Here is a 13,419-nt window from a genome sequence, read left to right as displayed (position 1 = left end):
GGAAGTGCTCCAAGTTGAAATAAATTTGAGATGTGCATAATCTCCTCCCTGCTGCTGGGAACAAAAGCCAGAAAGAAGATCTGGCCCTTTCTCAGTTTGGACAGTTAGTGGACGAAGATCTAAAATCTTGTGGTTTAGATGTAGTTATTGAAAATATTTATTTTATTTGCCCTTACTACTCCCATAGCCCAGCTGCTGAGTCACTTGACATCAGCAATACATCTTTTCCAGGAAGAAATTACTCAGTGTATTTAAAAGAAGATTCTTGAGCTTCCAGGCGGGTAGTGGCATTTAGTAACAGTTTGTCCCAGCAAGAGCCCAAGGCCAACAAATAACTTTGAAGCTCAGTCTGTTCCAGGATCCTAAATGTTAAGAGAGAAGCGTGCTTATCTTCTTTTCCCTCAGGAGGATACTGCTTGACACTCCAATACAAACAGGAAGGAGCACTGACTGCACCTCAGTGCTGGTTCATGTTAACTGCAGACCTGTGGGATGCAAGAGAAAATTGTTATTGTATTGCTTTGGGCCGTTCCAGGCTGTCCAAGATGTATATACCCCCGTCTCTTCTCTTCACCAGGTTATGGATAGAGCCCTGTTACATTTGGATAACTCCTACAACATCCCCAATGTTAGCAGTGTGGGCACTGTCTGCAAGACCAATTTGCCTTCCAACACAGCCTTCCGTGGTTTTGGAGGCCCCCAAGGAATGATGATTGCTGAGTGCTGGATGAGTGATATTGCTCAGAAGTGTGGCCTACCACCTGAAGAGGTACAGATCCACTGACACATTTCAGGGCAGTGCTGCCTTTGAACAAGCTCTGAGAACTGGACAAAACCACAGAAAATTATGAAGCATAAGAATTTTTGCTTTTTTGCTGAGTCCTTAGCAGAATTTCAGATTTTCAGATTTTTTGATAGTCACATTATAGCTTCGTTCTTCCTTCTAGCATCTTCTGCTTCCTTATATTCCCTAAGTAGCCTCAGTTGTGTAGTACCTGTTTTAACAGTAGGTATTCAGAAAAAGTCTAAAGGTACTAAGTACCTTAATCTTATTAACAATACGCTGACACTTTTCTCTTGAAAGTTCCCAGCCTTAATGTCTTATGTTCTGTTTTCCCATAAACAGATTTGTATCTGTTAATTCCACTGCTCTGTAGAGTGAACAGAGAAGGAAAAACTAGGAACCAATGTTCTTTTGATGACATTCATTAAAAGGACCTAGTTTGAAACATTAAACATGGCATGTCCTTTATATGTCTCTTTCTTTGGGAAGGTACGGAAGCTTAATCTTTATAACGAAGGAGACCTCACTCATTTTAACCAAAAGCTGGAGGGATTTACTCTACGAAGATGCTGGGATGAGTGTTTGTCAAGCTCTAGCTTTCATGCCAGGAAGAAACTAATTGAAGAATTCAACAAGTAGGTGTTCGGCAGCTGTGGTGTTACTGGGTGTACCTGTTCCCTTCTAACTTTTGGAATTCTCTTAGCAACTTGAGCGATGTGAAGTTAGTCCATATATTTGCAGAGTGACTTCTAAAAATTCCTCTTTTTGAAATTCCTACAGGCCCATTGTGTGAAGAAACCTTTATCAGTGATGTGGTAGCTTAGATAAGGCCTAGCATGACATGGTTTTGTAAGGGAAATGTAGCAGAGGAGAGGTGTCTGTAGAGTCTAGGCTTTGCTTGACTTTTCATATGGCTGTCAAGGCAATTTGTGTAGGCTTTGCACTGCTTTTTAGTCTTTCTTAATTGGCTTGTATTTATAACTAGCTAGCTAATAGTTAAGACAAGTACTTCTCTAATGCCTAAAGGGCCATCTTCAATTCAGATTTCTTCTTGTACCCATAAACAGAGCCATTCTTTCTTAAAAATCACTGATTAACTCAGACTGTGTTGCATTCATGTATTTAAATTTTGCTTTGATACCCAATCTGTCAGAGTGGTATGGCACCAAATTTAAATGAAAGCTCATGACTATACAAATATTTTTCTTTCCTTGCAGGCAGAATCGCTGGAAAAAAAGAGGAATGTGCATTATACCTACCAAATTTGGCATCAGCTTCACTATCCCATTTCTGAACCAGGTCCGTAAATGTCATTCATCTTTTCAAGTAGAGGAGATAGATTTATGATGCCTTTCCCAGACCTTACTCCCTTTGTACTTAACCAGAGCTTTTCAGAGAAGTAGTTAAATTAGTTAAGAAAAAGCACAAAATTTTCGAACCAAAATGAGCAACACAAAAAAAAAAAAAAACACCCCACAATGCAGCTATGTTGTCATTGTATTAATTTTCCTTCCTGTTCTCTCTTCCTCAGTAGTGGCAATACTGTGACACTGAAATATGTTCATTTTCATTCATATGTTTAACCTGACTTGATGGACTGTCAGTGGTGTTGGCAAATTTCAGTGGACAGTGCATCTCTGTTTTACAAGGGCAGGTTTGGGTTACTTCACCTGCTTTCTCAAAATACTGGCTGAGGTTTGCCATGTCACTGGAACTTCTATCGAGCTGGTGACACTAAACCAAATTCACCTCAGGTGTGTACTGGTGGCTTTAGTTACTCGAAAGAACAACACTGGTCTAGTTCCAAATTCATTCTGTCTGTCATTTTTAACTGGACTCTGCCAAGCACTTCACTACTTCATTTATGATGACACTTGGAATAAAGTTGGAATAATATTCCCTTTTATAGGCTGGAGCTCTGGTCCACGTATATACAGATGGCTCTGTGTTAGTTACACATGGCGGGACTGAGATGGGTCAAGGACTTCACACCAAAATGATCCAGGTAATAATGAATTTGGTCTTAACCACATGAGAAATCTTTTCAGCCAAATTACACTCATTTTATAGTATTGCCTCAGACAGCCTGACACTTCCTTTGTAGGCATGTGTAGGGCAAATCATGACTAATTCCTTCAGCAGCAGTGCTAGGTTTTCAGAGTATTATTATAACTGAACAGAAGAATTAGAATCCTCATCATTTTAGCTGTTCTTATTGTAGATAATGCAGCTTACAGATTGGCAAAAGTGTATATGTATCTACTTGCACAGTGTCTGTGAAGGGCAAACTTAACAATTTTCTGGCTAGCTCTCAAGAACCAAGTCAACTGATTCCCCAAGAAAGATGAGATTTAGTACTGGAAGAGGGTGGAGGTTGCAATGTGGACCCTAGCAGTGTAGGCAGTGAATGATCATGCCCTTGTATAAGCCACTTACCAATTGTTTTCCTTTGCTCTGCAGGTTGCTAGCAGGTCACTGGGAATCCCCACCTCCAAAATTTACATCAGTGAGACCAGCACAAATACTGTCCCAAATACCTCCCCAACAGCTGCCTCTGTCAGTGCAGACATCAACGGAATGGCTGTCCATGTACTGAAACCAAGTTATTTAAACAGTTGGGTCATAAGCTGGGACTCCAGAAGATGAAAAGTTGATACATATTTATCTATAGCTTAATGAAAATATAACCTTCAAAAGGGACTTGCAGGCAAAGGATACCTCGTAATTTCTGCTATAACTACCAGGGGTGTTAGATAATGAATGACCATATTTTTTTCTATTTTTATTTAACTCTCAGAGTTTTTGTAGTCATAAAATGCTGTATTTGTGATTACTCAAAATGAACAGAAGAAAGCATCTGTTTAAATGGCTAGCTTGTTAGTAATTAATGAGAACTTATCCATAACAATGTATTACACTGCAGATACTACTTGCAGCTTGTTTGTGAGCTGTGCTCCAGAACCAAATATCTCTAAGTGTTAAACACTTAAAGCAAATAGCCTTCTGTGGCAATGGCATGGTTGTGATTGTCTCTGACATGGTGTAGAGCTACCAGTGCATCTGTTTGCAGGGTGTGTGACTCTTTCATTGAAAAGAGGAATTTAGTCTTGGTCAGTCTTGTGTTTGAAGAAAAGAGGATGGATAATCTCAAAAGTAAAAAAAAATCTAAATACTTGTGGCTTGATTCAGTAGGTTGGGCTCTGCACAGCTTGATTCAATAAGCTGAATTTTGGCAAGAATATTTTTTCAGTGTTATTGGATCATCTTGCTGCATATGGCAATGTGTCCCACTATGATTTGGTGCAGGTAAAGTTACTGCATAAACAAATGGACTTTTGATATTAGGCGTCATGGTCTGGCAAGTTCTGTGCTGTATTTGGGATTCTCCTCTGCTATCAGCAGAGACGATCTGTTTTAAAATCCTATTCAGTCAACATTTCTCCTACGCAGCAAGCCTTCTGTTAGTGAACTTTGATCCGTTTTATGATATGCTAAAGTCCTGGAGGCAATATTGATTTAAACAGAAGGTTCTTTGAGACTGGTATTACTCTCTTAATACTATAGGCTGACTTTTCAAACCTAATACTGCTTTTCGTTATTTGTTTTTAGAATGCATGTCAGACCATCTTAAAAAGACTTGATCCAATCAAACAGTCTAATCCCAAAGGATCCTGGGAAGACTGGGTAAGCTGTCTGTATATGTCATGAGACAGGTGGGCATTGTCACAGACTGTTTGTATTGGCAAGCCCTGTATACAAGTTATCCTCCAGGTCTGCATCTCACTAGCAAAGATTTGAGGAAGGACAGCAAAGCAGAAACCTGGCAAGGGAAGTAATCAAAGCCGGCAAGGGTTCATTCCGAAAACATCAGTTGTGACTTCAATACAGAGGTTTCCCCAGGTCCTGGGGCCTGCCTATGAAAACTTTACCAAATAAGTTCTGAGCGGTTACATATATCTATGTAGTCAGGCTCCAGTCCCAGACAGGAAGAAACCTAATTTGTAATAAAGGGATTCTGTGACAAAGATGACTTTGCTGAGTTACCAGCCACCTCCTGTAGTGCTTCTTGGCTGTGATTTAGATAATTATAAATAACCTATAAAATATACCTATAAAACCTATAAATAACTTATAACCTATATAACTCTATAACCTCAATAATAAGAGATTGGTGTGCTGTAACACTGTAAAATGATTTTCAATAGCAAGCTTTAAAGTTTTTTGTTTGTTTGTTTTTTATTGTTATTATTATTTCAATAGAAACTCCTCTTCAAAAGAGGAGCTTCGATTTTGTGATTTGGATGTCAGGACAGGATTTCTCCTGGCCTCAGTGAAGTCAAGGAAACTGATAGTTTAATCTTTGTCTCTGAGCTTGCAAGACTAATCTGTTGCTGAGAGACAAATAAAAATGAGTAAGTCTTACACCTCTGCCACTATACCTTGGTAGCTGCTGACGAGGCTATCTGGGGAAGGAAGATGATGTTTCCCTTGGCAATGTTGGTGCTGGGTAGTGTCACAGCTGTCTGTCACTGGACACCTTCTGTTCATGCTCTCCTTGAAATGGATTTGGGAATAATATATTTAGGGTAGCTGTTTTTCCAGGCACTGGTTGGACAATGATTGTTTTCAATTTCTTATTTGCTTTGGCAGATTAAAACCGCCTATCAGGACTGTGTTAGCCTGTCGGCCACGGGGTTTTATAGGTGAGTGAATATTCACACTACAGAGGCACAGTTCTTAGTTGCATCCAGGGAGATTCTGGGAGGATTTACAGCCCTAATCCCCCTGTCACTGTTCTAACCCAGGGCTGTGTGCCCTTTGCTGCCTAGAATCATTGCAAATGGCCTCCAAGAAATGTTCAACTGCATTCAAAAAGCTAAGGATTTGCTACCGGATTTATGGCAATGAGTTCACAATACTCACCCTAAGATCTGAGATTCATTGGAAAATAGCTAAAATAGTTTCAATAAGGTTTGGGAATAAAGGGCAGCTTTAGGAGATTTCTGTTTATAGTTGCTTACGGTTTTCGTTTCTGCATGGGTTTGATGGAGGAGGTAAAACACAAGTAAATGAAGATTTTAAGTTGTGGAATGAAATGTGATTTTGTTTTTCTTTGTGTCAAGAATTCCTGACCTTGGCTACGATTTTGAAAAGAATGAAGGGAAGCCATTCTGCTACTTCAGTTATGGCGTTGCCTGCTCTGAGGTTGAGATAGATTGCCTGACAGGTGACCACAAGGTGAGGGGATCATCAGTGAAATAGCCTTTTTTTGTTTACTTATAAGAAACGTTCACAGGGAATTAGAACAAATAGTGGGTGTCAGCCTGTTCCTAGCTCAGTCATTGGTCCAGTGTGACCTTCACTGAATTTCTTAACTCCTGTGTTCCACAGTGCAACAGTCCATAAAGTATAATAAATTGAGAATCATCTGACCTGGGGGGATACTAGGAGGCTTAATGGATGATTGCAAAAGTTATTGGATTTGCTTATGTAAGAGATATCAGCACTGTGTTAGTACAAAGGAACAGCAACATACCAGAACTGAGTTAATCATTAAAACTAACACTGGAATCTTTTAAGGGTGAAAGAGGAGAGGGTGAAGGAGGGAGAGCTTGCTCACGAGAAGGGGGGGTTGGGTGGGAGAGAGGAAGAGAAGACAGTTCATTAGCATTTGGTCTAATTGGCTATGCTTAGGTACAGAGCGCTGACACTGGCAGTTTTAATTAATGCAGATTGGGTCTGATGGATCTCCAGGGAAAACTGCATGGAGTTCCTTTGTTTTACTTGAGATGATCTCCCTTTAAAAGATAATACGAAGAATTGAGCTTGCCATAGATTGTTGAACAATGGCCAAGTGTGGATAGTGGTGGATATATTGTGCCTCATATAAAATGATGGTGTACAAGTTTCAATGCCTGTGCTGATTTATTCTTTATTTCTGTCTTTTAGAACATTCGCACAGACATTGTAATGGATGTTGGCACCAGTCTCAACCCAGCCATAGATATAGGACAGGTAAGTGAAATAGTGTCACTAGTTTCACCGTGTTAAAGTGATCACATTACCCTCAGGCTTTTCTAGAACCGTTACCCCACTCTAGCTTGTACATTTACAAACAGAATATTTTAAACTTAAATTGAATATTCAGAGATGCATTTTAAGGTGGTAATGAAAGTTTGACCCACAGTTAACTATGCAATAGGCGCAAAATTTTGTAGGGAAATACCTTTTTATTAGTAGTAGTATTGGATATAAAGACTACAGGGTATTCTCCAGGTACCACTACACCAATGCTTTTCAATGTATACCTCACCTAAGAAATTAATCCAGACAATATTAATACAATGGAATAACCGCATCCCAGGGTCAGCTTCTGCTGTGTGGCATGTCTAGGCTAAATTCCACACCCTGTTTCTATACTTCTATCTGTCAGTGCCAATTCCCATTTAATTATGTGAAAATTCTTTTGTGAATGAAGAGTTGGGGCAGTTGATTCTGTTCTCCAGCTACTGCTGTGCAGGGATCTCAGTAGGAAGTTGGACTAGTTACTTAGCTTGCAAATGTTCAGGCAGGTACAAATGTACTTCTGTATTTTGTGCAGTAATAATCACAAAGAAAACAACCAGCAAATAAAGGTAATACAAACAAGATTGTCTGATAATGGAGAGATGTATCATTAGACATTTGCACCTGTTTACCTAGGCAATGCTGCCTTGCTAACTCTAGGTGTCAGTATAGTGAAACTCCAGTGATGCTGCTGCAGGATTTATTTCTAGAACACAAGGTGCACTGAAAGCAGCGTGTTTTCGGAAAGAGACTTTTTTTTTTTTTTTTTTGGAAGTGGCCAAGGGGAAAAGGGGACCTTTCTGTCTTCTCAGCATGTTAGATTGGGTCTGGGCTATGTGGAACCTGTCAAAGAGATGACAGTTTTCTGTGTCCTTCCACGTATCACTGCAGAGAATCTTGGGGGCAAAAGGAGTTGTATGGCTGCAGGATTGCAAGCACATGGAGCTGGTTTAAGGAATGTTTGTGCTGAATCTTTAGAGTAGTCTGTTTGTCAGATCTCTCAGTGGACACAGAGAGCAGAGCTTCCTCATGTAGGGCTGTTTGAGAGTATCCTCCTCTCATAGCTGCTTCCCTTCTTTTTCTTTCTTTTTCTCCTAAAATTTAGAGTAACAAAGTTATGCAAAGAAGCCTTTAATAGTTGAATGGATATGGGAGTGTTATTGCATGGGTCTGTGCTGGTAACCTGAGAATATGCAGTACTCAGGAAAGCATTCATACTGAAATAGCACACATAAAATAGTTTGTTTTCAGATAAGTTTTCTTCAGTCCTTTTGATCTTCTTTGAATTATCAGCAAATACAGTTCATTCAGTGCTTATCTGCCTGTGAAGGAATCAATATTTTGATACTGATTTTTTTCCCTTTGTTTCATCAAAAATATCCTGTCCTGCACTTACAGTATATGTGCTTGCTGTATAGATAGATTGCTTCATCTGCCAGGAAAATGCAGTCACATCTATCTATATTGGGAACACAGGAGTTGCATAAAGGTCCCAAACTGTACTCAGCAGAAGGGACAAGGTTTCAGAGACAAAAAGTAGGTATTTAGCTAGGAACGGAGGGCTGAAAACTCTGGCTGAAAATGTCACTGTTTGTTCAACAACAATGAAAAAAGAATGTAACCTTGTTTGGATGTTTTTGTAGATAGAAGGAGCATTTGTCCAAGGACTTGGGCTCTTCACCATGGAGGAGTTACGCTATTCACCAGAAGGGAACTTGTACACTCGAGGGCCTGGGATGTACAAAATCCCTGCGTTTGGAGACATCCCAACAGAATTCTATGTATCTCTTCTCCGTGACTGTCCAAACAGCAAGGCAGTTTATTCATCCAAGGTACGCTTGCAAGATCTTGCAGGCCTCTTACTGCTTCTGTAAATGTGTGGTAAAGTAATGATGCATGTGTCAGAATAATTGATTTTGTTATGCTGGCTTTACTCTTGGGTCAGGATGCTTTTCTTTTCCTTACCAGAAACATACTACCCTTTATTGTAAAGAGGACAAGAAGTAGTCTGCATATTGCATCCCTGATTGTCCAGTAGTAAGAACTGAAACAACTTTGCTGTGCTAGAAGCTCTCCTCTAACAGAGGCTGCAAGCCTTCCCGTGCATGCCAACACCCTTGCTGTGGTCTCCCAGAGCCCTGATTACCTTTCCCTGGCAGCAGAACCACCACTGTGAATTACATTTCCAGTAGTACCATTTCCCCAGATCTGATGTGCCAAGATCTCGTGTCTAAATTTTCACATCTTGCTTCCTTTGCTGTTTCACCCTTAATATGTCACAATATTTCACCCTTAAAGGTTCATTATTAATCCACATCTTCTTCAGCTGTTTCCACTGCAATCAATACTGGTGCCTGCAGCAAGTCAGCTCTGCATGTACAGCATGAAAGAGTTTGCCTTACTTATAGTTCGGTGGAACATTTAGAAAGGCCATGCAGCATCATTACCTGTGCATGTCTTGCCAGCTTCCATACCTTGTCTCATTCCACTCTATCCACACAAACATCTTCATCGAAGAGGAGAACTTGGGTGATTAGTGCTGGTGTCAGAATTGAGAAAAAAAGGGGCTTGGCAAGGATCTCAGTGTGCTGTATTAGACAATATTTGTGTAAGCCCTGAGGGAGGCATTCCTGATGGTTTGCAAGGACCTCCAGTGATGGAGTATCATGCACACTGCCTTGACAACTCATTACTGCCCAATCTGAATTCCCTTTGCTGAAGTTTTAGTATCATCCAAAGGGATGTGGGAAAAGGATAGTACATGTTTTCCTTCATAGCAACCTTGCTATGTTTGAAAGCTTACATTTTGCTACTGAATCTTCTTAAAATGGACTGGGGATTGTTTTTTTAGTGTGATCTTTTCTCACTGATCACGCCTGGTAACCTGGAATCTGTTTTAGTTCAGTGTTTCCTCACTAACCACATCTGATAGACTGAGGTTCACACCTGAGAGGTGAGTTGTTGTTTTGGCTTGGCCTTTCCTTGTTGATCGCATCTGGAAGACTAAGAAGTTACAAAGAAGGAAAGAGGAATGAGAACAATTGGTTTTCATCTAGGGTCTGCTCATCTTTCTGTTAGCCCCATTAGTCTTTCTAGAATCAGGACTGTTTTGGATGCAGCCTCAATCTTGCTTGTGCTCTGTCTAGGCTGTGGGAGAGCCGCCTTTGTTCCTGTCTGCCTCAGTGTTTTATGCCATTAAAGATGCCATCTACTCAGCACGGAAGGACTCTGGCCTGACTGAACCATTCAGGCTGGACAGCCCTGCCACCCCAGAGAGGATCCGCAATGCTTGTGTGGACATCTTCACAAAAATGGTAAAAGATTCTGGTTTCATAGTCTGCTCGCTGACCAGCTTGTTCTGTGTGTGCTAGTCACTGTGGCTCAGGTCTGGGATTAGGGCAGTATGGGGAAGCCATGGCCCTACTTATGCATCTGTTTGGTTTTTTTTTTTTTATTTAATGAGTATTATACTTTACTTAGCATGCCACCAAATGAGAGATAAATCTACTGACTAGCACTGCTTGGGCTGCCATTGCAGAAAGGGCTGTCATATAGCATCTCTGAAGTTCAGTTCATCCTCTAAGTGCAGTCTGTAAAAGGCACTGACCTGTCCTGACGCCCCTGACCCTCATCTCTTAGGGGATCGCAAAGGCACATACTGCAGGTCTACAGTCTGATTTATTGGCCTCCCTCCAATAGGGAGAGAAAAGAAGTGTTACTGGACATGCTCACTTCTGCTGGATGTTATGACCTTGGGAGTCTCCTTAGAGGGTGTGGGCTTCACCTGAAGGAATGCCCGCAAGATTTAACACTGTCACTATCTCTTCATGGGTTTCTTCTCTGTCACAGTGTTGTGACAGTGCTGCATAGGATTATGTCCCTGCAGAAAGTCCTGATTCCTTTGTGACCCCAAAAACCTCACTGTCTGTTCACATGGGCATCCACCAGGCTTTTGTCAGCTTGAACCCTACTGTTGTTAAAAGCAAAACCTGGATACCTTAGTTCTCCTCACCAAACAACCTGCATCACTGAGTATATATTCACAAATAACTTTGAGAATGAGGCCTTCAGCTAGAGCCAGTTACAGCCTGTAACAGAAGTGCCACGAGACAGACGTCTCTGTGTTTTGAAAGACCAGTATATGGGCTCAGATCTTCAGTGGTATAAAGTCACTTACCTCAGAGGGAGCACGGTGGGGCACACACAACCCTCCTTTGTTGTTGCTGTTGCTTACTGTATTTTTTTTTTCTTCTCTTTACAGTGTCCTTCTGCTGAGCCAGGGACCTTTAAGCCATGGTCTGTGCGTGTGTAAATGGAAAGTTTGAGGAGCAAACTCTCCTCATGAAACTGCCTTGTGGTCCCTCTGTTGTAAACCCAGTAGGACTATAATGAGAAAAAAACAATCTGTTCATGTGGCTCATCTACTGTGATTCATAGAGCTTTCACAATTAATTGTTCAATCATTGTTTCCTCTAGGAGAGAGGATTGCTGCCAGTTTATACCTGTGATTTTTTTTTTTTTTTAACTGTGGGGAAAAGAATTATCACTTTATCACCTTCTGCTGTAATGCCAAGAAGGACTTAAATGCATCGAACCCAGAAAAAACAGTCCTCTTGTGGACATGGGGAAAGGCATTAGGGGCACTGAGGGCTGGACCCTATTGTGTTGCCTCAGCACACACAGCTAGCTATATATTAGAGGAAGATGAGGAGGAATTTTGACATTAGCTAACTGTGGTGAAGGTCTTACATATATAGCGGCCATGATTCAGAGAGCAACCCAGGAATGTGACCGATAGCTGATTTATCCTGTTCTATGAGGATTGCTTTGTCTACAGCAGGGCTTTAATGATTTTTGGTTCATGTGCTGCCTTATCTTCTCCAGTTAAAGCAAAAACTAGAGATACCAAGACTTCCAGCAAGATGCTGATTCATTCACATGTTCAGCCTTTTTCCTCTACATCTTTCCCTCATCTTTTTAAATAGAGGAAAGGACCTTGGAGCAACAAGAAGTTACTGATCACTGTTCACAAGGCGATTTATACCAGCCTGGGTGAGGGAAGAGGGCAAGAATGGACAAAGCTGGGGGATTAGTTGGCTCTGTGTGTCCTCTAGGAACAAATTCCTTGCTTTTGTGCTATGGTCCTGCTGCCTTTTCAAGACAACTCTTCGTTTTGCTGAATGTAATGGAATTAGGTGTTTTGCTACATGGATTGTTTGTCCAAAAATATGCTAATGATGTGATGACCTCTTGTCTTTTGAGTTCAATATGTTTTTAATGTTGGATTAAAGTCTGGGCAGCCCTCTTCACAGGTTTTGTTACTGTCAGTAACACGGTGGCATCACATTTTCTCTAGATGATGCCAGCCACGTACTGTAACTGCTCATCACATGCAAACTTTTTCTATTTATCTGGCCCACAGCTCTATGAAAATGTCCTTTTTTTCATTCTAGCACTCCTCGGGACAACAAAAATATGAGGCAAGAGGATATAACTTCATTGTCTTAAAGGAAATTTTGCATACATACATCCTGCTTAAAATTGGCTAACGTCTTAGGACTTAACAATGTATGCAGAGTTTGAAATATTTTTTGAAGCACTCCAGCGTATACAGTTTGGAAATATTTAGATGTAATTCTCAGCTTGAAATATTATAGTTCTACCATCTGGAAAAAGAGAATATTTATATTCAAGTTACAGAAAGTATTTTCTGCCTGCTGGATTTTTTAATTGTTTTATTAATTAAAATAGATGATGGATGTTTCTCTACTGATGAGGTAGTGGGTGAGAACACATTCTTGTTTTCTTCTGAAAGCTGGCCATATGTTAAAAAATAAAAGGCAAAAACTGTTAGAGAAGGAAAAAAAAGTAATAATTTGTGTGCCAGAACAGCTAGCTATTGGAGTCTGTGTATTCATTGTCTTTGTCCAGGAAGGGATGCAAAATACAAAGTCTGTGAGGTAGATAGGCATCAGCACTGTCTCTGCATTGTTCCACCTCACGAGATTGTTGGATGCATTCATTCTACCCAGGCCAAAAAGAAACACAAAGGGAATGTAAAGTGTGTTAATGCAGAACATGGTGAGTTAGAGGCAAAGAGTGTGACACCAGTGAGCTTCCAGCATCATGTAAGTGTTCACAAAGAGTCATTGACAGGGAGCACATCCCATGTGATGGGATGTCACCCAGCAGAATGAATGTGCTGTTTATCTGCTGTGGTTCTGGCAGCACCTTTTTCCATGATTTCAGTACAGGTTTGTGGTATTTCACATAGCCACACTGACTGCCTAGTCAGCTGATTTTTTTTTCAAGATTTATCTAGTTTTGCTTTTGTTACTCATTTTGTGCATTAATCTGATGTGTATATCCCAAGTTATGTATATATGCAGTGGTCAAAGCAAGCTAGTTCAGTGCAGGCCTTAGCCTCTGGAGACAGTTCTGCTGCAATATCTGTGATCCACAGTTTCAGGTACCCATCTTTGCTCTCAGGCCCGCCTGAGCTTTGGGCCCGCTTATTTTACCTTCCACAGCCACTGGCTGTCAGGAGGAGGAAACATCTTCCTTTTTGA

At 40.7% G+C, this 13,419-nt stretch overlaps 1 protein-coding gene across 2 annotated transcripts in view; it reads left to right on the top strand.

The window, feature by feature from the left end:
- The window catches only part of XDH (xanthine dehydrogenase), a 48,723-nt gene extending 36,009 nt beyond the window's left edge, over positions 1 to 12,714 (top strand). For both annotated transcript variants that reach the window (XM_035320883.1, XM_035320882.1), the window contains exons 26-37: positions 578 to 769; positions 1,274 to 1,419; positions 2,002 to 2,083; positions 2,694 to 2,789; positions 3,245 to 3,373; positions 4,394 to 4,468; positions 5,435 to 5,487; positions 5,908 to 6,022; positions 6,734 to 6,799; positions 8,494 to 8,682; positions 9,997 to 10,164; positions 11,112 to 12,714. In XM_035320883.1, the coding sequence (XP_035176774.1) occupies positions 578 to 769; positions 1,274 to 1,419; positions 2,002 to 2,083; positions 2,694 to 2,789; positions 3,245 to 3,373; positions 4,394 to 4,468; positions 5,435 to 5,487; positions 5,908 to 6,022; positions 6,734 to 6,799; positions 8,494 to 8,682; positions 9,997 to 10,164; positions 11,112 to 11,162 (1,362 nt within the window). In that variant the 3' untranslated portion in view covers positions 11,163 to 12,714. The remainder of the gene's footprint in view (positions 1 to 577; positions 770 to 1,273; positions 1,420 to 2,001; positions 2,084 to 2,693; positions 2,790 to 3,244; positions 3,374 to 4,393; positions 4,469 to 5,434; positions 5,488 to 5,907; positions 6,023 to 6,733; positions 6,800 to 8,493; positions 8,683 to 9,996; positions 10,165 to 11,111) is intronic.
- Positions 12,715 to 13,419: the final 705 nt, after the last annotated feature.

The sequence above is a fragment of the Oxyura jamaicensis genome, chromosome 3 (assembly GCF_011077185.1).
Source record: "Oxyura jamaicensis isolate SHBP4307 breed ruddy duck chromosome 3, BPBGC_Ojam_1.0, whole genome shotgun sequence".
NCBI classification, from domain to species: domain Eukaryota; kingdom Metazoa; phylum Chordata; class Aves; order Anseriformes; family Anatidae; genus Oxyura; species Oxyura jamaicensis.
This window is presented reverse-complemented; position numbering and strand designations above follow the sequence as displayed.